This window comes from Rattus norvegicus, chromosome 16, assembly GCF_036323735.1.
Source record: "Rattus norvegicus strain BN/NHsdMcwi chromosome 16, GRCr8, whole genome shotgun sequence".
NCBI classification, from domain to species: domain Eukaryota; kingdom Metazoa; phylum Chordata; class Mammalia; order Rodentia; family Muridae; genus Rattus; species Rattus norvegicus.
The window spans coordinates 65,260,811-65,282,870 of NC_086034.1; the positions used below are offsets into that span (position 1 = coordinate 65,260,811).

The 22,060-nt window shown below is 45.2% G+C and overlaps 1 protein-coding gene across 2 annotated transcripts; it reads right to left on the reverse strand.

Moving 5' to 3' along the window:
* Positions 1–367: 367 nt before the first annotated feature.
* Ppp2cb (protein phosphatase 2 catalytic subunit beta) lies at positions 368–21,848 on the reverse strand. Of its 2 annotated transcripts, NM_017040.3 has the most exons (7): positions 21,426–21,573; positions 9,391–9,600; positions 8,342–8,515; positions 4,917–5,006; positions 4,636–4,797; positions 2,803–2,921; positions 368–1,048 (listed from the first exon to the last, which is right to left on the reverse strand). In NM_017040.3, the coding sequence occupies exons 1-7, from the start codon at positions 21,525–21,527 to the stop codon at positions 976–978; spliced, it is 930 nt and encodes a 309-aa protein (NP_058736.1). In that variant the 5' UTR covers positions 21,528–21,573; the 3' UTR covers positions 368–975. The 2 variants fall into 2 exon arrangements, with proteins under 2 accessions (NP_058736.1, XP_063131125.1); XM_063275055.1 differs by having other exon boundaries at positions 368–2,921; positions 21,426–21,848.
* Between the last annotated feature and the right edge of the window lie 212 nt (positions 21,849–22,060).

A 22,060-nucleotide genomic window follows, 5' to 3' on the forward strand; every position in this document is an offset into this window, starting at 1 on the left:
TGGCCTAGAAGTTATCAGCAAATGCTTGACTACTTTGCATTTGAATGTAAACGATAAGTGAGCATTTCTTCTGTAGTTGTACATAACCTGGACTGAATGTAGGGCCTGGGGTGAATGCCCCACCAGAGATAATCCCCAGTCCCTAACTATACCATGTAAGTTATGTTAGCACAGCTGTTTACTGTTATTACACAGCAGATACCTGGCCAGACAGGGTGCCCCATACCCTCGGAAGGAGAGCCAAGAGAATCAAGGAGGTTCAAGGTCTAAAAAGCCTAAAGCGAGGGGGAAAGCCAGCCACAGTTTTAAGTATCTGTATCAAGTTCCAAAATGGCGATACTTCCATTGAATGCACATCACATTAGAATGTCTCTCTAAATTGGGAAGTTTATTTGTTCAGTACAGCAAGGAGGATGCAACACTGTCAGGACAAATATACAGAATGTGCAGGTCAACATCCAACAGTAATTCAGTTCAGGAAACTTGAAAGGAAATCTTAGTGTTATGACAACATACTCCCAAGAATCTCTTCTTCAGTTAGTCATACATTTCAACAAAATAAAGGGTTATGAATTTAAGTGGAAGTCAGCTTGTCAATTCTTAAAAATAAAACTCCAACTCTATAATCCATGCCAGTTAAACTTGTAACTAAATTTCCAAGTAAGCGCAAAGGAGATGAAGCCACCAGTGACCCTTTCCCTTAACCAGTCACGAAGGACGGCTACTACAGCAGGCAGGCGGGCAGGCGGCTGCCTGGTTGACTCGGCTAGGACAGTGGACTCAAGTTCACACCGTGCTGATGGCTCACCATTAGTATGGCACGTTTTGGTCCATGATGTGTTTTAACGTCAAGACATAGCACAATTTGTTACAGAGACACACAGATAACTGTTGTTTTTAAATATATATATGTATATATATTTTTTAAAAAGCCAGGTATACTTCAACATACAAAGACAGGTCCTGGGGAGGAATTTATAGGAAGTAGTCTGGGGTGCGCCGGGTCACATGAGGCTCTCCACGACGAGGTGCTGGGTCAAACTGAAGACTAAAAGTGACAGAGAAAATGGTCAGCAAGTGAGGCATGGGCCGGACAGGGCCTCCTTTCTGTAGCTTTCTGCTATGGTGCACCCCATGTGGCTAGGATGACCCCAAACTCATCATTAGCTGTTACCACTTCATGGCCATGGTGAAAATTTACATGTCTGTTAGTGCCTGGCAGAAAAGAACACTGAATTTTACCAAGTGCCTTTCCTGCCAAAATTGCTGTTTGTCTGTTTAAATATTAATGTTATTACAGTATAACATTAATATTTGACTTTCCCATATTTTAAATCAACACTGTTGCCCTGAGATAAACCCCACTGGATTTTCCTTCTGCAGGCAGCCCTAATAGGATGTAACCACAGGCACACACAAGCATTCACAGCCTCAGGACCAGGACGCAGCCCCAAGCTTGTGTGTTGCGGTGGAGACATGGCTTCATATAGCCTACAGTGGCCAAAACCTGCAGTAAAGGCTCTCTCTGAAATCCTGGTCTCCCTGGCTCTACCTTATAGTACTGGGATTATAGGCATGCAAGTGACATCATATATAGCACATGTTTTATTTTACAAGTGTTTCTGAAATAAGGTTGCATGTGCTGGCCTGGAACTCAAGCTGGCCTGCTTCCTTCTCCCAAGTATCAGGATTATAGGTTGCATCACCATGGCCAGTTTACACAGTGCTAAGCTTGAACCCAGGGCTTCGGATGCTAGGGTAAGCAGAATGCCAATAAGGCCATCTCCCAGTAGGAAATGTTTTACTAAACCTAAAATGAGTCAATTGTAGTTTTGTTTTGTGTGTGTGTTGTGTGTGTGTGTGAATACATATGTGTGTGTGAATACATGCATGAATGTCAGTGGTCAAAGGTCAGTAGGTGTCAGATCCCCTGGAACTGAAATTACAGAGGGCTGTGAGCTGCGGTGTAGGAGCTGGGAATTAACTGCCATTTTGTGGGAGGTCAGCCTGTACTTTTAACCACAACACTTTCCAGCCCCGGATAGTTGTAGTGGACGAGTTCTTCTGTTTGTCTGAGTTCTTGTTTGTTTTCCGAGACAGGGTATATGTGTAGTCCTGGCTGTCCTGGAACTCATGTAGAGCTTACCCCAGACTGCTCTCAAACTCATCCTCTCTGCCTCTGCCTCCCGAGTGCTAGGTAAGAACTTTTACCACCACACCCAGCTTAAGGGTCTCTTCAATGGTTTTCTATTAGCTGTTAGCTCTTGGGGAGATTTCAATAAAGTGTAAATAAATAAAAACTACTTTTTTGAGCTGGGTAGTGTTGGTGCATGCCTTTAACATGGGAGGCAGAGGCAGGAGGATCTCTGAATTTGAAGTCAGCCTGGTCTAACAGTTAAGTTCCAGGACAGCCTGAGTAGCAGTGGCAGAGCAGTGAACTAGAATGCAGGAGGCCGTGGCCTACGTACCTGGCATACTAAAGTTCTCAAGCTCAGTTAGGGAAGACGGTCTGCACTCCTTCTACCCTGTACAAGTAGGGCTTTTTCATGTGTCTTTACAAGACTTTTTTTATTCATGCACGCATGTGTGTATGGGTATGACGAATCTATGTACATGGGTGTGCAGGTGTCTGCGGGAGCCAGAAAAGGGAGCTGGAGTTAGAGGTGTTTGTGGGGGCTGGGCTCCGTTCCTCATGACTGTAGAGTGAGCTGCTAAGCCGCTTCTCCAGCCCCTAAGTCTGTCTTCAGGACCTGCTTTCCCCTCTAAAAGCATTACATGCGGTTACAATGCAAAGGTACTTACAAAGAGTATTTTAAAGTGTCGTCTAATTCCATGATAGCAGCCTGGTTCCCACAGCGGTAGCAGTAATTGGGTGCACTAAAAATGGTGACCACATTCCGATCATGGCACCAATTATATCCCTGCAACATGACAAAGGTCACTGTTTCATTATAAAACCCAATCTTGACACAGATCTCAAATCACAAATACTTCGGTGGCTATGCTACCTTCAATGATCTAAGTTTACACAAGTGCCCAGAATATTATACAATTATTAGGTACAGGATTCTATTATACACCTCAGTAACCATATAGCTTTTTTTTTTTTTTAGATTTATTCATTTATTATATATGAGCACACTGTAGCTGTCTTCACACACACCTGAAGATGGTTGTGAGCCACCATGTGGTTGCTGGGAATTGAACTCAGGACCTCTGGAAGAGCAGTCGGGTCCATATAGCTTTTCTTTTTTTTTTTTTTTTCTTTCCTTTTCTTTTTTTTTCCATGTAGCTTTTCTTAACCCACACTTAGATCTTAACTTAGAGTATACAACTCAATTTCTCAGAAAAAGATAGTAACCTCCCCATTTTCCTTCATAAACTTTGTTAAGTATTTTATTGTTTTTCTTTTTTTGTTGAGGAAGAATCTTGCTATTAGGCTACCCTGTTCTCAAACTTCCAATTGCCCCAGCTTCCCAAGTGCTGAGACTCGATAGAAACGTGCCTGGCTTCTAAAGTTTGCTACACAAGTCTTCAAGCTAGCATTAGGCAAGTAACAACATAGAATATGCTTTCCCGGAGGGCTGAGCCGATGCTCACTGGTGACCTCGACAGTCTCTAATGGTCACCTGTGTCAGAGCTGCCGACTCACACTACACACTATGCGATGTAAGGCAGTATTTACTCGATATATAACACAGCATTTCCATCCTTTAATTTGTTATGTTAAAGGTTTCAGTTTTTCTCAAATAGCTGAAATTTGATTGTTTTCCAATTCTGGAGTCTCAGAATTTCAGAATGTTAAAGCTTAGTCATCCATTTTTTTCCAGTCACATTGACATCTGTGCTTGCTGGTATAATGAAGTTTAATGTCACCACTACGTGTATGTGCTTTTGACTGCGCTCCTACCCCACTCACTCCTGGCCTGTCCTAGGCTGGTGACGTTTGTTTTGCCTTCTTAAAGCACTAATGCTGGTTAGAGGGGCTCTGTTCTCCTTTATTCCTTTAGGAGTGACAAAGCTAACACAACAGGAAAAGTCCAGCAATTGCCACCTCAACTGAGTGGCCAAACAGCTTTCAAACCTCCTTGGTAAATGTACCAAGGACACAGCACAGCACTCTACAATGTGCACCTCAAAAGTGGCATGTAATAATGGTCTCTACTGAGATCAATTAAGTCTCCATTGAGCGTCCTCTGGAAGAGCAGTGTGCTCCTAGTGAGCCTTCGCTCCAGCCCCTATTGAAGGTATTTTAATTCAGAGTATTTCCTTATATGTTCTAGACAGCATGAAACTCATGCTCCCTTCCTGCTTTGGCCTCCCAAATATTGGGATTACAAGCACCCAACATGCCCAGATTTAGAAAACACCAGATTGGGTAACTTGGATTAAGCTATATACATTGCAAAACTTAAAACACTGTTACAATCATCTGACTCAAGGGTTTGAGTAGGAGTATACAGATGAAAATGTTCTGACTGAAGCACTGGCTACAACAGACAATGGCTTTAACAGAACCATGGAGCTCTGGACTTGGCAATGGGCTCTGGCTCCTTCCGTCTGCGTCACGCACGAAGCCTTATCAGAGACGCAGACACCGTGAGAGGCAGGTCAATGTGCAGGAAAAGTACGTACTTCCATTACAAGCTGGTGAGCACGGGACACCAGTGTGAGGCCGTTGGCATGGTTAAATGTTTCAGAAATGTCTTGTCCAAATGTGTAGCCAGCACCACGTGGAGAAATGCCCCAGCCACCACGGTCATCTGGATCTGACCATAAGAGATCACACATTGGGCCCTGGACAAGGATAAAGAACAAATATATACTATGAGTTGTGTTTAATTGAGTTACCCTTCCCACACGTGACTACACTTTTTCCCTTAAAATCAAAACCAACAAGTAACTGCCAAATTTACCTCATGTGGAACTTCCTGTAAGCGATCCAGGGCTCTTATGTGATCCAGTGTATCTATGGATGGAGAGAGGCCACCGTGGAGGCAGAATATCTGTTTTTTAAATTGAGAAAAACATGTTTTTGACTTGTAATTGCTAAATTAACGAACAGTAAGCAATGGTGACAAGCGTCGGCCATGACAGCCTTTCCTTCCCAATGGTATTACTGACGGGAAGATTTGTGAGCTACAGCGCAAAGCAGGATCAGGTCACCAGCAGTAACCACAGCGGCGAGTGCTGAGGGCTCTCCTTTCCCCCGCTGTGGTCCGGGGTCTGAGGCCTCTGCATGCAGTCCAGTGCCTCCAGAGTGGGGCTGCTGCTGCCCCAGCACAGGATGCTCACCACCGTCACTGCGTCCGCTCACACTCCTGTCTCTCAACATCAATCCTCCTGACTCTGGTATTGACTACAATGAGCTTTTTGGTGTTCCTCAGATTTCCTGAGCACATCCCCACATTCACACACTTTCTCTATAGAGCTTATCACCTTTAATTCCTTCCTCATTGTATGATGTGGAAGACATCTCACAGAGGTCGGGGCAACTGTTAGGGTTTTCTCTCCTTACACTTTACTCACTGGGTCACTTCTGCACACCGAACTGTAGTTTGCATGTATATGCAGACCTGTTAGTGGGTGCACACAGATGTGCAGGCCTAAGGTTGGTAGTGGATGTCCCTCTTTGATCCCTCCACCTTCCTCACCAAGGCAGGGTCTCTTGCTTGAAAGCTTGCTGCTGGGGTTGGGGATTTAGCTCAGTGGTAGAGCGCTTGCCTAGCAAGCGCAAGGCCCTGAGTTCGGTTCCCAGCTCCGAAATAAAAAAAAAAAATAAAAAAATAAAAAAAAAAAAGAAAGCTTGCTGCTGTGGCTAGCTCACTCCAGGAATCCCATCTCCAGGAGAGGGGTCACAGGCGGGCACCGTGCCCTCCATGGCTGCTAGGTATCTAGGCACCAATCTTCATGGTTGCAAACAAGTACTTGATGTGTTTACAAATTAGGAAGAAGGTGTTGGTCACCCTCGGCCACCTCCCCAGTTGTCTTCCGTTCCTTTTATTGTAGACAGTGCACCTACAGGACTCTGACATAAAGTGGGATGATATAAGCGTTTTAAATTTTTTCTCAGAACTACCCTCTGTTCAAGGACTAGACTAAGGAAGAGAATAACGAGGATTTTCGTGAGCAGCTCATTGGCAGGGGCAATGTATGTGCTATGGATGTAGCCCAGGCTAACTTAGGCGTCAGCAGTTCTTCCCAGAGCTCCTGAATGGGTCTACGTGAGCACATCAGCCTTTTCTCCTGAGTCTGACGAGGTTTCTCATGCTTCCCTAATAGACAAGACTGTTAATGGATCTTCTAAAACATTTAGCACTATATGATTCTTAACTGAATTTTAAATCACTGATATAGGACACCCTCCCCACCAAAATCGGTTTCACTTTATCTTTCTGTGCCTGCGGTATCTGGTTGGCTACTGAACTTATATAGATAAAACATATGGCCACGGAAGCTCTGAAACCCGAGTGCTGGGATCATAGTCGCACATCATGTCTATCTGTGAGGATTTTCAAGTTTTCCATTTTTTCCCACCAGCTCCATGCTCCTTAAAGCCCCATATACTTGGCCTACAGACATATTTAAGGAGGCTGGCAGATGGCTCAGCACATGACAACTTCATTTTGCCGTAGGCCAACCTCCCTCGCTCCCCTGCAAATAAATGTATCAAAAATAAAATCTCCTAAACCCAAACCTAACAAAGCAGACCTGGTTCTAGATGGCTTGCAGTCAAGGCTTGCCACGCAGGGACTGGAGCCCAGCACCATGTAAGAAGCCGGGCACACAGCACTGCATGGAGGCTCAGTGCTGGGAAGCTGGAGACATAAGGGCGGCTCTGGCCAGGCTATCTACACGAATCAGTGAAAAACCCGTCTCACCAATCAACATGTACATCAACTGAGTTAGGACAGCAACCTCCAGCCGCCATAGGCTCGTCTGCACACACGTGCACATACAATAGGCAGATCTGATTGCTAGGTACCCATATACTGAACACCACGTGTGACCTAAGCTTGTCATTCCCTTCCAGGACTCTGTGCACCACTTGTTCTATCTACTTCATTTCTGAGGTGTTTGTGTCTTCCAGTGATAACACTTCATAAATGATAGCCTGTCACAATGGTGTGTGTATGCTGGCTGTTTTGTTTCTTATAAATACTTCAAAAACAGTAAAGACTAATGAGTTTGGAGAATGCTGGATAGTATAAGAAATACATAAGAGTTCTACCAATGTATGGACCAAGTTTAAAAATCAGATAGATGACTAATACTACTGTTATCTTTCTAAATTAATTTCATTACTTTAAAGCTAAAAGACTTTACTTCAATTACTTGAAAAATTTTAATAACTTTCATTCACATTAGCAAGTATAGGTAAAGTATTGTCATTTTAATTATTACAGTATCCAAAATTATACTCAGACTAGCAAGCCAAAGAGTATCCATTACACCTTCAAGAGTGCTGTGCTTTCATGGTTTCTCTGTGCAGCTGTCAGTCCTGGAACTAACTCTAGCCCAGGGAGGCCTTGAATTCAGAGATCCATTGTCTCTGCTGCCTGAGTGCAGGGATTAAAGACCTGCTAACATTCAAGTTTTATTCTGTGTGTTGTACATGAATTTAAATCAGCTCACTGTGCAGCCTCTAAATGGTGAACTAGGAAACCTGTGTAATGTCTTATATGTATGCCTTAAAACTTACTATGCTGGAAACAGAGATCCCTCTTGATAAAAAAGATATAATATACAATATTATGTTTGTAGTTATCATGAAAATAGGAATAAAAAGCTACTAATGGTAACCAGGGAACGTAGTAATATGGGCACAATTTCCAATTACATCTTGTGTTACTAATAATATATATGCCCCAAGACTTAAGCATTTATTTACACTGTTTTTGTTTTGTTTTGTTTTGTTTTGTTTTTTAGAGCACACATTAGGGCACACATCTTCTTTGGCCAGAAGACCAGAGGCAGGGGAAGCAGGGCTTGGTGACTGAAGCCTAGAACCCCAGCTACTTGGGAACATAAGGCAGGAGAGTTGAGCTGTGCTGAGAGTACGGTCAAGTCTGAGCCTGAGCAATTGAGTGAGACTCCCTCCAAAATAGGCATACACAAAACCCAAAACCCACCACCGCCAAACCAACCAAATCATGAACGGGGCTGTAGCCCAGGGGCAGCGCCCTGGCTTGGCACCAGGTTTAACTCCCCAGTACTGTATTAATCAGAATAGACAGAGACTTACATAACTTGTCAATACAGATCCTGGATGCCTGATAGTAAATGTTCTCCCACATTTAACCTCCTTCTGCAAGACACCGTCACCCACATATACACACACCTGTCCATCTACTAAAGCTGTAAGTGGAAGATAATCAAAGAGATCTGTAAAGTATTTCCACACGTTGGCGTTCCCATACTTTCGTAGGCATTCATCATAAAAGCCATATACTTGTGTGATCTGCCGGCTTTCATGATTTCCTCGCAATATTGTGATACGCTCTGGATAGCGCACCTGGAAGACAAGGAAAAGAAACCCGTCACACAACCACGTCTCTCCAGTGCTGTTACCTTTAACCTCGAATCCATTTCTTTAAGAAATGGATTCTTTTGTCCATTTTTAAATTAAATTTAAGAACGGGTATATACATATGATATATATAGAACAAGTGGATTTTATGCTTAGACTTGGGTCCCCTACTAAGACATCTCATTATGAATATGCAATTTTCTGAAATCTAGAAGTCCTAGGCATTTGTCTGAGCAGGAGTAGTAAGAAGGAAGCAGCCAGAGCAATCTTGTGGGGAAACTAGAGAAAGAAACAGAAAAGCCTAGAGTAGAGCATGAATAAAAATGTTCTTTGAGGGGAGACACTCTTGCTGTGAGTTACAGGCAGGTAATGTAGACAGACTACAGGAGAGCTGCAGCATTTAATGGGTTTGACTCTCGTGACTGTGTGACATCAAAGAGGACTCTGGGAACAGGGAAGTAGCAAGATAGACAGGAGCTGAGATTCATCCGGCAGTCAACACAGGGATGAAAGGAGCAGATCTTGAAGGCAGACGTGTGGAGTGCAGGGCAGTACAAACAGGAAGTCAGAGGAGCAATGGGCTTCCCATGCCGTGAATTAAACACTTGTTTAATGATTCCATATGAAGGTTGGTAATTAAATATAATTCCAGAGCTCAGTTATAGACAACCATGAGTTACACATTCATCAGAAATAGACGGAAGTTTTAAGCATAGACTTTCCTCTCTCTTTAAAAGATGGAAAGCCAACTATTATTTAAGACCAAACGCACCATGAAATTAAAGATGATTCATGCTGCACATTCTTCTGCCTTTGGCCTCCTCTGAAGTTCACCCCCGCCCCACATTCATCAATCATACCTTTAATGCTACAAGAAGAGTCACGGTCTCCACAGAATAATATCCTCTGTCTACATAGTCACCCATGAATAGATAGTTGGTGTCTGGTGATTTTCCACCAATTCTGAAGAGTTCCATAAGGTCATGGAATTGGCCATGCACATCTCCACAGACGGTAACAGGACAGCGAACCTCTTGTACATTTGATTCTTTTGTTAAAATTTCCTTAGCCTGTTAAAAAAGGAAAATAAATATTCGGTTACAAACTTAACATTTCTTACCTACTGAAAAAAAAAATGTGGGGAAACCCACTTGGGAGTATAAAGTAAACCAATACCCTACAAAGGGATGGGCCGAAATACAGCTATCATAGCAAAGGCCAGAAATGACATATCTACAAAGACATGGAGAACCTGGAACCCTTACGTGACGCTGGTAGGAATCAAAGTGAAATTTGTTTCAAGTGTCCATGCAGCACTGTTCTTTTGCTGAAGGATTTTTTTTTTTTTTTTGGTTCTTTTTTTTTCGGAGCTGGGGACCGAACCCAGGGCCTTGCGCTTCCTCAGCAAGCGCTCTACCACTGAGCTAAATCCCCAACCCCGAAGGATTTACTTTTACTTTGTATTTATTTGTCTGTGTATGCCCCATGTGTCCAGGTGCCAGCGGAAGCAGAAGAGGCATCTGATCCCCGAGCTGCAGTTACAGGTGGTCATGAGATACCTGACAGGAGCACTGGGACTGAACTCAGGTCCCCTGGAGGTGCAACAGGTGCTGATAGGAGTACAAATAATCCAAGCGCCCATTAAGCATGAGCTGATATAACACAGCACACCCAACCAGGTAGAGTAAGTGGGAACCAACAATAAAAACAACGCACCGATATGTGCTGTAATCTATGCTTTAACCAAAGAAGCTATGTGACAGACAGATGACTTCACTCACTCCCGAGTCCAGAAGAGACGACAGAGGTAGAAAGTAGACGACGGCTGCTTAGCACTGCACAGAGAGGACCAGAGACCGGGTGTGGGGCCTGAGGGCAGTGAGAGGCTCCAGTGTGATGGAGCTACACAGATGGATGTCATCTAGACTGGCCTCACCTCCGCAGCCAGTTCCAGGCCAGCCACGGGTACACAGGGAGACCTGTTTCAAAAAAGCCCCCAGATAAACCAAACGACTTCTTTCCACGACAAATACGGAACTCACCACTTACTCAGATTTATTTTCCCAAGTTCACGACTGTCTTTACTGATTTGTGTTGCTACTGCTGGAGACGGTCATGCCCTGCCCTGCCCTAATGACATCATGGTGGACCATATACCACGGACAACAGTGGTCCTGAGATGTTCCCACTGTCTCCCCAGTGACAAAGCTGTCCGTTGGTTAACGTGAAGTAATGCCGGTACGAAAATCCAGTCTACTGGGTGACCAGATGTAAAAGGCACATGCAATTCTATATGTACCACAGATGTGAGGTAAACACAGGTGACTGTCGCTAGGGCATTTCTGTGGAACTTTAAAAGCCGCGTGAAACGCTCTGCTGAATTCTGCCCACGGCAACCTCACACATCTTTGTGCTTTCTGCATCTTCCGACTGTGATTTTCTCCTGTGCCACATCTAAGTTGGGCTTAACTACCCTTCATGACATTCTCATGGCAAAACTACCTACTGACGAATTTCAACTTCTGAGAACACGACTCAACGTTCAAGCAGCGTATAGCTACAATCCATGATTAATATTCAATTGACACTATGCCAGGACTTTAAAAAAGTTGAGTCTAATGCTTTGATGTTTTAAGTTCCTTCCCTTTATTTATTTTGGGTGCGGTGCTAAAGACTAAACCCAGAGACTTACGCATGCTAAACATAATCTACTGCTGAGCTGCACACCAGCCAGTATCTCTCCACACCTGATTTAAGCTCCACGACTCACTTCGTGTTAATCGTGTCTACTTCAGTACTAGCAAACTCTCCTGGATTGTGTCTACAGGTGACCCCACTCCTCCCTTTCCATGAATCTACTTAGCACGACCTGAACACGAAGCACAACACTGTGTGCTCCAGAACAGTCTGTGGTTTTAGTCAGGAGACTCTTTTCTTAGTTAGATCCTGCCTCAAAACAACAAACCAAGAAGCCCAGGTTGGCCTACAACTTGACTGAGATAGATGGCTTTGCCTCCCCTTCTCAAGTTCTCAGTCATGAGATTTGAGGAGTTTTAGTAGCCTGTCTTGGTCAAGGTCTTATCTTTTTAAAAGAATTGATTCTGTTCAGTTTTGTCTGTGAGTGTATGTGAATGTGTGTGTGCTGGTGTTCATGCCTGTGTGTGCTTAGAAGCCTGAGACCATGTCAGATTCCCTCAGAGCTTCTTACAGGTCTCAGTGATTCCTGAGCCTGTAACACAGATGACATGGTCTGAACTCTGGTCCTCGAGGCTGTGTAGCAAGCACTCTTAACCACAGAGCCAGCATGGCAGCCAGGGGCTCGTTTTAGCCCCAATGTAGTAGCCAATTCACCTGGCAGAGCCTCCCAATCATCTCCTACTGACTTATTAATGTGATAAGTGACCACAATTTTCTGTTATTTTTGCATTTATAACATGAGTTGTTTGTTCTAAAAAAAAAGACTTGTTTATTTATTATATGTAAGTATATACTGTAGCTGTCTTCAGACACACCAGAAGAGTGCATCAGATCCCATTACAGATGGTTGTGAGCCACTGTGTGGGTGCTGGGAATTGAACTCAGGACCTCTGGAAGGGCAGTCAGTGCTCTCTTAACCACTGAGCCATTTCTCTAGCCCTTGTTCAAAGTTTTAACACAGAGAACTTTTTTTTTTTTTTTTAAAATGAGGTCTCACGCAGCCAAGATAAGTCTCAAAACTGCTATGCATCCTAGGACGGTCCTCCTGCCTTCCGCTCCCAAATACTTGAATACTATGAACTTAAGCTAGGACTGTGCCCTCTAGGCAATCACACAACCAGCTGAACTGCAACCCCAGCTCTCTGTTTCAAGAGTAATGGTGGCTGGATCAATGCCGGGGGTGAGCCCAGGGGTAGAGCAAGCACTTAACCAGAGCATGGTCCGTATCCCCTTCACTCCTGGATCTTTCAGCTGACCAACTCCTTTGCTTAAACCTCGACTATTTTGGGTTTTCTGCTATGTTTGACAAACTAACCACTAGCTAACACTACACTGTTGAAAAAGGCAACTTCTCTTCTAGATTCTTATGAAAATAAACGTAGTCTGTCCAGAGAAGGGAATACTAGATCTTAATGACATTATATGTGAAAAAATGCCAAGTTAAACCCACATGATCTGTTTAATTAAAAAACCAACAAACTTAAAAACAAAACAAAAACATCACTGAGTATGTAGCTGGCCAGTAACTAATTCTATACCATCTTGCTGTTGCACATGTGTCACCAAATTGCTGGGGTCCACACAGAACAAAATATGCAGCCAAGTCGTCAAGTCACACTTGTCTGCCAGCAGAGGCCACCGAGAACAACCGAACAACACAGCTGTCAATCAGAGCGACTGGTAAGGGATTAGTAAACTGGCTACCAGGGTCCTCTCACTAAGTAGTGGAGGATGCCTTGCCTCCACTTCCAAAGGGCTGACTGGAATACAGGTGTAAACAACTGGTGCATCGTTCCATTTTCTAAAGACAGGTATTTCTATTAACTCAAAATTTTCTAGCAACTCAATGTTCTACTGTAGTAGTTCAAGGCACTGATTTAGGATACTGACTAGAAAAACAAAATTGCAGCAGGCTAAAACTTGGGAGCTAGAGAATGGCTCAGGACTGAGGCACTCGCCTCCTGCTGAGCTGAGGTGACACCAGGACTCAATAGAGGGAGAGAATGGGCACCTGAAAGGTGTCCTCCGACCTCCACATTCAAGCTGTGGCATGCACCTTCCTTTTAGCTCGTGCTAAAGACAGAATACTCACAGTGCATCTGACTTGATTCCACACACTTTTCTGGTGAAATCTTTGGCATAAACACTGTATACCCATTGGTGAATTCGTATGTCAAGTTAAAATAATAAATCTTAGTGTGAAATCAGATGGCAGACTTCTCTTCAAAACTAGTAGATAAAGAAAGACTGCCCCATCAAGAATGCGTGTCAGGCTGGGTGTGGTGGTGCACGCCTTTAATCCCAGTTCTCGGGAGGCAGAGGTAAGTGGGTCACTATGAATTCAATGCCAGCCTGGTCTACATAGTGAGTTCTAGGAATGCCAGCATTACATAGACTGTCTCAAAGACAACACACACACACACACACACACACACACACACACACACACACACACACACACACACAAGTTTAGCAATTAAAGCACTGTAAAATAGCTAAGATACTGTGCCCTCAGCCTAACCTAAGCAGCTGGGCATACCAAGCTATTGAATATTCTAGAGAGTGCTCTCCCATTAAGCCACACCCCACCCTCTTTCTTCTGTTTTGAAGCAGTTCTACTCAGGGACAGCTATTCCAACAGCAGTGTTCTAGATTGTTTTAAAGCCAATTTTGACAGGAGCTCTAACCTCTTATTTCTGTAAAATTCACAAGCGTAGATCTCTAACTTTTCACTCAAAAGCTGCTTAGATCAACACAGTGGAGCACAGACTTTCGCTACTGGCTATGATTAGTAGGAATGAAAGGAAGCAAAGATTCTCTTTATGGCACCAGGTAACCATGTCACCTAAGGTCTTTATCCTTATTTAGACTAGGTGTCTAGAACCTGCATCTCTAGAGCATGAAGTCACATCTTTCCCGTGTATAAAGTAAAAATGGCTGGGTTTCCCCCCCCCTCACCTGATTCTCTGAGGATTGATTCTTCGAATGTGTTCATTACCATATTACTGAAATTACTTGTATGTGTGTATGTGCACACACAATGTTAACTGAAGGTTTATTCTAATTAACAAGCCTCTGAGGCAGTTCTAGAGTGATAAAGTTGCTCAATATAGTAAAAACACCTGAAAAATATATTCATAACATATGCACAAAAGGAGTCAGAAGCAGCTCTAAGAATGTAATTATCTAGTGTTTTTACTATGATGCAGCAAAAGAAATTTGATTATTTCCAGGACACAGATAAGACCAGATTTAAAGCTGAAATGTGGACTGTGGCTTAAGACCACAGTTGACAGCTGGGCAGTGGTACATACCCTTTAATCCCAGCACCAGGGAGGCAGAGGCAGGCAGATCTCTGTGAATTTTAAGGCCAGCTTAATCCAGGGTGACACAGAGAAACCCTGTCTCAAAAAACAAAAATAAAACCAAACCCCAAAACCCCCATAGTTGGTAGAGACATAACTTGGTATCCAGAATTCCCGCTGCCGACACTACACTGGCACTGACCAGCCATTCTTTTCTTTTCATCTCTGTAAGACCTGCCTTGGGTCTAAGTGTGTACTTAACTGACTCCCCCAGTGGCTGCTGTAACACACCCCGAGGCCATGATCCTTGCCTTTGACTGCACTCACAGTCTTCCCCTCTACACATGAATGAACAGCTACTGCACTCATTCCTAACACTCTAGGCAAATTCGTAGAAAGCAAAAACAGACCACCTCTGAAACAAATCTTCTTACATGGAGGTTTAAAGTCTACAGCAGGGATAAAGAGATGGCTCAGTGATTACGAGCACTTGCCCTCGCAGAGACACAGGCTCAGTGTCTATCATCTACGTGGTGGCTCACAGCCATCTGCAACTCCAGTTCCAGGGGATCCAATGACCTCTACAGGGATTACGCACATACTTGATACATAGACATATATACAGGCACAGAACTCACATACATAAAACTAAGTCTAAAAAATGAAAAGCCCTAGAGGAACGTCATGCATGGCAGTACAACCCAGCACTCAGCGGGCTGAAGCTGCAGGATCTGGAGCTTTCGGCCAGCCATAACCACACAACAAGCCCAGCTTAACCAAAAACTTCGCAGTTAATAAGCATGGTGCTCCCTTCCTACACCAACATAAAGTGCTGGAAAGAGACTGAGCCCAGGCCATGCTTGCAGGGAAAGCACTGTACCAACTGAGCTGTAGTTCTAGCCAACTCCACTCCCCTAAAACAAGGAAATTAGCCCTCTGGATTTAACAACAGCAAGGGTCTCAATGCCAAGCAACATGGCTGCTTACAAAGCAAGTTACAGATGTGTGCACTGACCAAGAGAAACAGAAAATGTTTAGGATGCTAATCCTAGGATGCTTTAATGTAAACAAAACACTACAAACACCCCATCATTCCACACTGATAGAGACCAAGGTTTAAAGTATCATACACAGCTGGGTTTATAGCAAGGCATGGCTGCACATGCCCCCATTCCCAGCACTCAGGAGACCAACCTGAGCTTGTACGGTGTTTGCTTCTATAGTGCCTGACCAACCTGAGCTTGTACGGTGTTTGCTTCTATAGGCCTGCCTCAGCTACCTTGTGAGATCTTAACTCACAAACAAAGCAAACCGCAAACAAACGAGCTAAGTTAATGGTTGTTAGGCAAAACTGTGTCCAAAATAAAATGTATGTTATCTTTCTCCTGTATTTGTTATTTTTCTCAGACATGTATTTATTTGATGTACATGAGTGCTCTCATGCACATGTATATCTGCATGTGTCCCTGCACGCCAGAAGGCATCAGATCCCAGTATGGGTGGCTTTGAGCCACCAGGTGGTTGCTGGGAATTGAACTCAGGACCTCTGGAAGAACAGATAGTGCTCTCTCTCTTTTTTTTTTTTTTTTTTTTTTTGGGTTCTTTTTTTTTGGAGCTGGGGACCGAACCCAGGGCCTTGTGCTTCCTAGGCAAGCGCTCTACCACTGAGCTAAATCCCCAGCCCCAGATAGTGCTCTTAACCACTGAGCCATCTCTCCAGCCCCGTCTCTGTTGTTTCTAACAAAATTCCAAATCGTTCGATTTTACCAATGAAGACTTGGGAGTCAGATGCTGGGGTGAAAGTCTGCTAGCTCAGATACGCAGAGGAAGCACCCGCCGACCTTCCTCTTCAGGAAAAAGCAGCTCCCTTTCTCCACAAATTCCTCAGACTGAATGTCCCCTCCCTTCCACTTCCTGTGTGTATCCACCTTCCTGACTTCCTTACTCAGCTTTTTTCCTATGTTCATTTCCCATCAACTGGTTGCTTTCTCGGCCTCTGGACCCAGTTGACTTTATTTGGTCCCGTTTATAATAAGCAGAAAGCTCTCGATTAAAGGCACATGCAAAGGATGAGCCACACCCCAGCTAGAAACAGGTTTTTCAGTTAATACAAATCTTGGTGCTCTCAGTGTGATCGAATTATCTTGCAACACATTTCCCAAGCTTGTACATAAATAAGATAAATGGGGGAGGAGGAGCTCCAATGCTACCTGACTATAATGTGCAGCATTGTTTTGCCTGCACATATGTCTGTGTTACTGGTTCCTGAGGAAGACAGAAGAGGGCACTGGGTCCCCTGGAACTAGAGTTATAGATAGTTGGGCTGCTAGGCAGGTGCTGACAGTTGAATCTAGGTCTTCTAGAAGAACAGCCACTGCTCTAACTGCTAAGCTACCTCTCCAGCCCATGGCTGACATTTCTAAAAGCAAGTTCTGGACCAGCGCTTCTATCTGAAAATACTGTCTTCTTTGCTTGTGTTGAGACAGTGTCACTGTGTTCCCAGACTGACTTTAAACTCACAGTCCTCCTGTCTCAGCCTTCTTGGTGCAGAGGTACAGGTGGGTACTACAATGTGTACCTAAAAATGTCACATTTAAAAATCATCAAAACCAGATTTCAAACAGTAGTAACTGTGTAAGCAACCACCCTCTCCTATATCCACACGGATTTTATCCTGCCATAAAAAAGGAACGACACACTGACCATGCCGTAAAGATACACCAACCTCGGAACCACTGAAACAGACTGGACTGCACATTTGGCCATCAGGTGTCCTTACTGGTCTCCATATTAGTTTTCCCCTATGTGGAGAGGTTTAACGAGAGGAGAGGATAGGTCAGCCATGCACATGTGGATGGAAGGGGGTGGGGAGATGGGGAGAGAAGGGACAGGGACCGAGAGGGCAGGAGAGAGCAAGAGCCTCCATATTAGTTTCTGAGACAAAGTCTCTCACTGAACCTCTTAAGTCTGTAATCCAGCCCCAATTAAATGTTGTCCAGACTTGCCTTGGTCATGGTGTCTGTTCACAGCAGTAAAATCCTAACTAAGACACTTACCAAGTCGGTCACAGAATGGCTCAGTGATGGGCTCTCTCTCGTCTATTGATCCCTGGCACTAGAAGCAATACTACCCCAAGTGATCAACAAAAAACTAAAGGAAAATTTACTGGAAGTTGTTCAAATATAAAACTATTCAACGAAAACAAATTTTACAAGTAAACATCTTGATCTATCTATGTGTAAATTTTTCCACATATAGGTATATTTTACATATCACATATAAAGCCAAGAAGTTATTCAGGGGCTGGAGAGACGGCTCAGCAGTTAAGACCACTGACTGCTCTTTAAGAGGTCCTGAGCTTGGGGCTGGGGATTTAGCTCAGTGGTAGAGCGCTTGCCTAGCAAGCACAAGGCCCTGGGTTCGGTCCCCAGCTCCGAAAAAAAGAAAAGAAAAGAAAAGAAAAAAAAAAAAAAAAAAGAGGTCCTGAGCTCAAATCCCAGCAACCACATGGTGGCTCACAACCACCTGTATGCCCACTTCATGTATGTCTAAAGACAGCTGCAATGAACTTATATATGATAAACAAATCTTTCAAAAAATTATCCAATTTAACAATATTTTCTGATTAAAGACTAAAATAGATTTTATCTGTCAACACAGAAAGTAGCCTAACCCCCACACCCCAGGTCCTCACCCCCATCCTCCCAAGCCCCCCCCCCACACTCCATGGGTCATCGCAAACGTCTTCAGTTATAGAATAAAATCTTAACAGGTCAATCTTTTTCCTAAGTTTTCCCAAGACGAGAGATAAATATAGTTCTAGTCACAGAACGTCCTGGGCAGACCTAGGCAGCGTGGCACAGCATCTCTAAAAGCTGTCGTGCGCATACTGCCGACAGTGGAAGGAATCCCAGAAGCAGTGTTTATGCTCAAAGGAGTCAGATCACAATTAGCCTCAAAGCTGGATGCTAAAGAGGTGAGAGTATGGATCCTGTGGTCTCAGAAGGCAGGCCTCCCGGTTCTAGGCCAACAATTCTACAGTGACACAAATTAACTTCAAAGCCTGACATGTCTTTGTGTAGGGGCTTTGGCAGTCATTCACCCTCTGACACTGAGGTTTGCTGCCTCAACCCAGGACAGGGCCTTTCCCACAACCACTCTCACCTTGATTTCAGCTGCCTCAGTTGCCAAGCTAAATCAGAATAGGAATTTAACATCTGGGGGGGAAACCATCCCCTTATAACGTCACTTCCTAGAGTGGTACAGCAAATGAAATCGAAAAAAACAGAATTGGGCTAAGCATGGTGGTACATGTCTTTAATCCCAGTGCCCAGGAGGCAGAGGCAGGCAGAGTTTGAGGTCAAGGTGGAAGATTCCAGGGAGCTGGAGTACACAGTGAGGCCCTCTCTTTTTAAAAAAGGTTAGTAACTAACTCTCTTTTAGCCCAAGAAATGGCACAGATGCTGGGTGCTCAAACCTGAAGACTACAATGTGATCCTCAGAGCCCACATAAGTGGTGTTCTCCTCCAGCAGTTCTTTGACCTCCCCATGTGCACTCACGAACGAACACAGCATACATAATGCATGTATGCACCTGCATATGCATGCGTACACACACATACAAATAAATGGTGTCTATTTTACAGCATTGCTGTAAACTTGGTAACCTGTGTGCTGAAGGTAACGGGAAATGCACAATGTACACAAAATCTCCATTGAACTACAATCACCAGAAATCTCACTAAAGCAAGAGTGACGCCCGCCCGAAATAAGACCAAAGCACATCCTTTCTCATTCAACATTCACCCAGGGCGTCTTCCAGTAAGGACTGTGAGTAGTTCTTGATTCTTCCCACCCAGAAGACTGTTAAGCAGCATCCCTGCCTCACAGATAAGCACCAGATGTGCAGAGACTGGCAGTAGCTCGCCATGGGGCAGCACTGAATTATGATTGGCTGAACTTAAACAGGGGATGGAGGTGGCTCGGGGGTTAAAAACCTGTACTAAGCCAACAAGTGACTCCTAGGACCCCCCCATCGCATCGGTGGCTCCTTACAGAGACAGCTCCAGGAAATATGACACCCCTGGCTGGCTTCCTTCCTCAGGTTTCAGCACTAAGTATGCAGACACCCAATTAAAAATGAATAAATCTGTTGAGGATTTAGCTCAGTGGTAGAGCGCTTGCCTAGGAAGCGCAAGGCCCTGGGTTCGGTCCCCAGCTCCGAAAAAAATAAAAAGAATAAATCTTTAAAGCTATTATAGGGCTGGAGAGATGGCTCAGCAGTTAAGAGCACCCGACTGCTCTTCCAGAGGTCATGAGTTCAATTCCCAGCAACCACATGGTGGCTCACAACCATCTGTAAGGAGATCCGATGCCCTCTTCTGGTGTATCTGAAGACAGCTACAGTGTACTTATATATATAATAAATAAAATAAATCTTTAAAAAAAAAAAAAAAAAGCTATTATAAAATGGGCCTAGACCACCAGGTGGAAGAAAACTGAGGAACACAGGTATACACAGGCACGTGCCCACAAAGGCATACCAGAGTCATGAAGAGGGCATGAAGCCAACCATTTTTTCCCACTAGCACCTCCATCCTATGGGCTCTAGGACAAAGAAGTGGATGACACTCTGAACTGGTGCAGATATGCTACGAAGAGAGACCCACAGCCTAAGACGTCAGCTCAAGAACACTGTATGCCTCAGTGGTAGAGCGCTTGCCTAGCCCTGGATTCGGTCCCCAGCTCCAAAAAAAAAAAAAAAAAAAAAAAAAGAAAAGAGAAAAAAAAACAAAAACAAAAACAACAACAACAAAAAAACAACAACACTGTATGCTGCTACTAACTGGTAATCCAGCTTACTTAGAAACTGAGTTTTATAAAAAACCTTTAAAAGGCTCATAAATCCTCCTAAGAGCTTAAGATTCGAGTGCGATACTTCACAGCCCTGGTAAAACCTTCTGTAGGAGCGTGTCCTAAAATTATTAGGATGTCGAACGGAAACACTAAACTGATTCAGCCACCTCTCGGTTTAGATCATCAGGTTTGGATGTCACAATTACAGAAAGGTTGACTGACTCAAGATCCAAACTGGACAGACAGCTCAGTGGTGCTCCAGCTTGAGAGAGATCACCCAAAGGGTTACCTTTAAGACCTAAGGAAATTACGGGTTATCACACAAGAGGAATAGCTAACTGGGACGATAACACAGTTTCTTTGGGAGAAACACCATTTTCTTCACAGTTCTACTGAAAGAAAGAAACTCCCCTGTGTTAAGTAGTTAACTTGGTCAACTTGAAAAATACACTAAGGGTTATTACGTCTCTCCCCGACTCCCAATCCCAAGAAAGGAATGCCTGCAAATCAGATGGACACAATCCTTTTGGGTGTGTGTGTGTGTGTGTGTGTGTGTGTGTGTGTGTGTACACGGGGGTAAAAATGGAAGTAACTTTCTGTAACGTGGTCTCTCATAAATATAGCACACATCCCAGTTATCTTTGCCAGTAAACGCTGTTTCCAAACTCAACACCTGCTGCCTTCTTCCTGAAAAAGAAATCACTCTCAAGAGCCGGTCGCCCGTCAAGACCGAGCCTTTTTCACCTGCCTCCACCAAACTCAGCCTGGGAGAAAGCTCTGCCTGCCATCACGCCCACTAGTCTGCAAACAAAAGCTTCATGCACTCCGCGGTTTTCGAAGGGCCCGGTTCACCTGCGAACGACCCCACGCTAACCAAGTCTCGGTGTTAACGACTTTCAGGGCAGTTGCCCGTGGACCCAGGGGACTGCAGCAGCCTGACTTTCGGGGGCTGGGATGGGGTCCCGCACCCCGTCCCACACTCCAGGCCGGGCCAGGGCCCGTTTCCCCCGCGCGCGCCTCCGCGGCGGGCCGCCTACCTTCTCGCACAGCGTCCGCACTTGGTTCTCGTTCAGCTGCTTACACTCGTTCAGCTGCTCCACCCACTGGTCCAGCTCCTTGGTGAACGCCTTGTCGTCCATGGCGGCGAGCCGCGCGTCCCCGCCGCCTCCCCCGCCGCCGGCCCCCGGCGGGACCACCGAGCCGCGGAGCGCGCAGCCCGCGCCCCGCCCAAGCCCAGCGGGCAGCCGCCGGCCCCGGCCTCCGGGAGCGCCCGCCCCGCCCGGCCCCCGGCCACGCGCTCGGGGCGCGGCAAAGGGCTCACGGCTCGGAGCGCAGAGCGCGGCGCGGCTCGGGGGAGGCTCCGGCCCGACGGCGCCCGCCCTCCCGCTGCCGTCGCCGCCCGCAGGCCTCTCCGCGCTCTGGCCGCGGTTCTCTCGCTCTTTCTCTTCCCTCCCTCCGGGTTTCCGTCATCGCCCCGGCATTTCCGCCGGGAAAAGGAGAGTGGGCGGTGCCGGCGGGCTCGGCGCACGAGGAGGGGAGCAGCGCCCTCGCGCGGCTCGGCGGAGAAACGGTCCGAGGGGCCTGGGGCCAGCATCCTTCTCTGGTTCTTCCTGCCCTCTGGGAAGTGGGTTCTTGCCTTGGATCTCTCTCGGCACAGGGAATTGGGATGGTT

Excerpts from the sequence above, each read along its gene's own strand:
- Ppp2cb (NM_017040.3), bottom strand. The coding sequence starts at position 21,527 with ATGGACGACAAGGCGTTCACCAAGGAGCTGGACCAGTGGGTGGAGCAG. Across the intron at positions 5,007-8,341 it reads CAGCTTTAGTAGATGGACAG|ATATTCTGCCTCCACGGTGG; the intron begins GTGTGTGTATAT and ends TTTAAAAAACAG. Across the intron at positions 2,922-4,635 it reads CTCACCAGCTTGTAATGGAA|GGATATAATTGGTGCCATGA; the intron begins GTACGTACTTTT and ends GTCATGTTGCAG.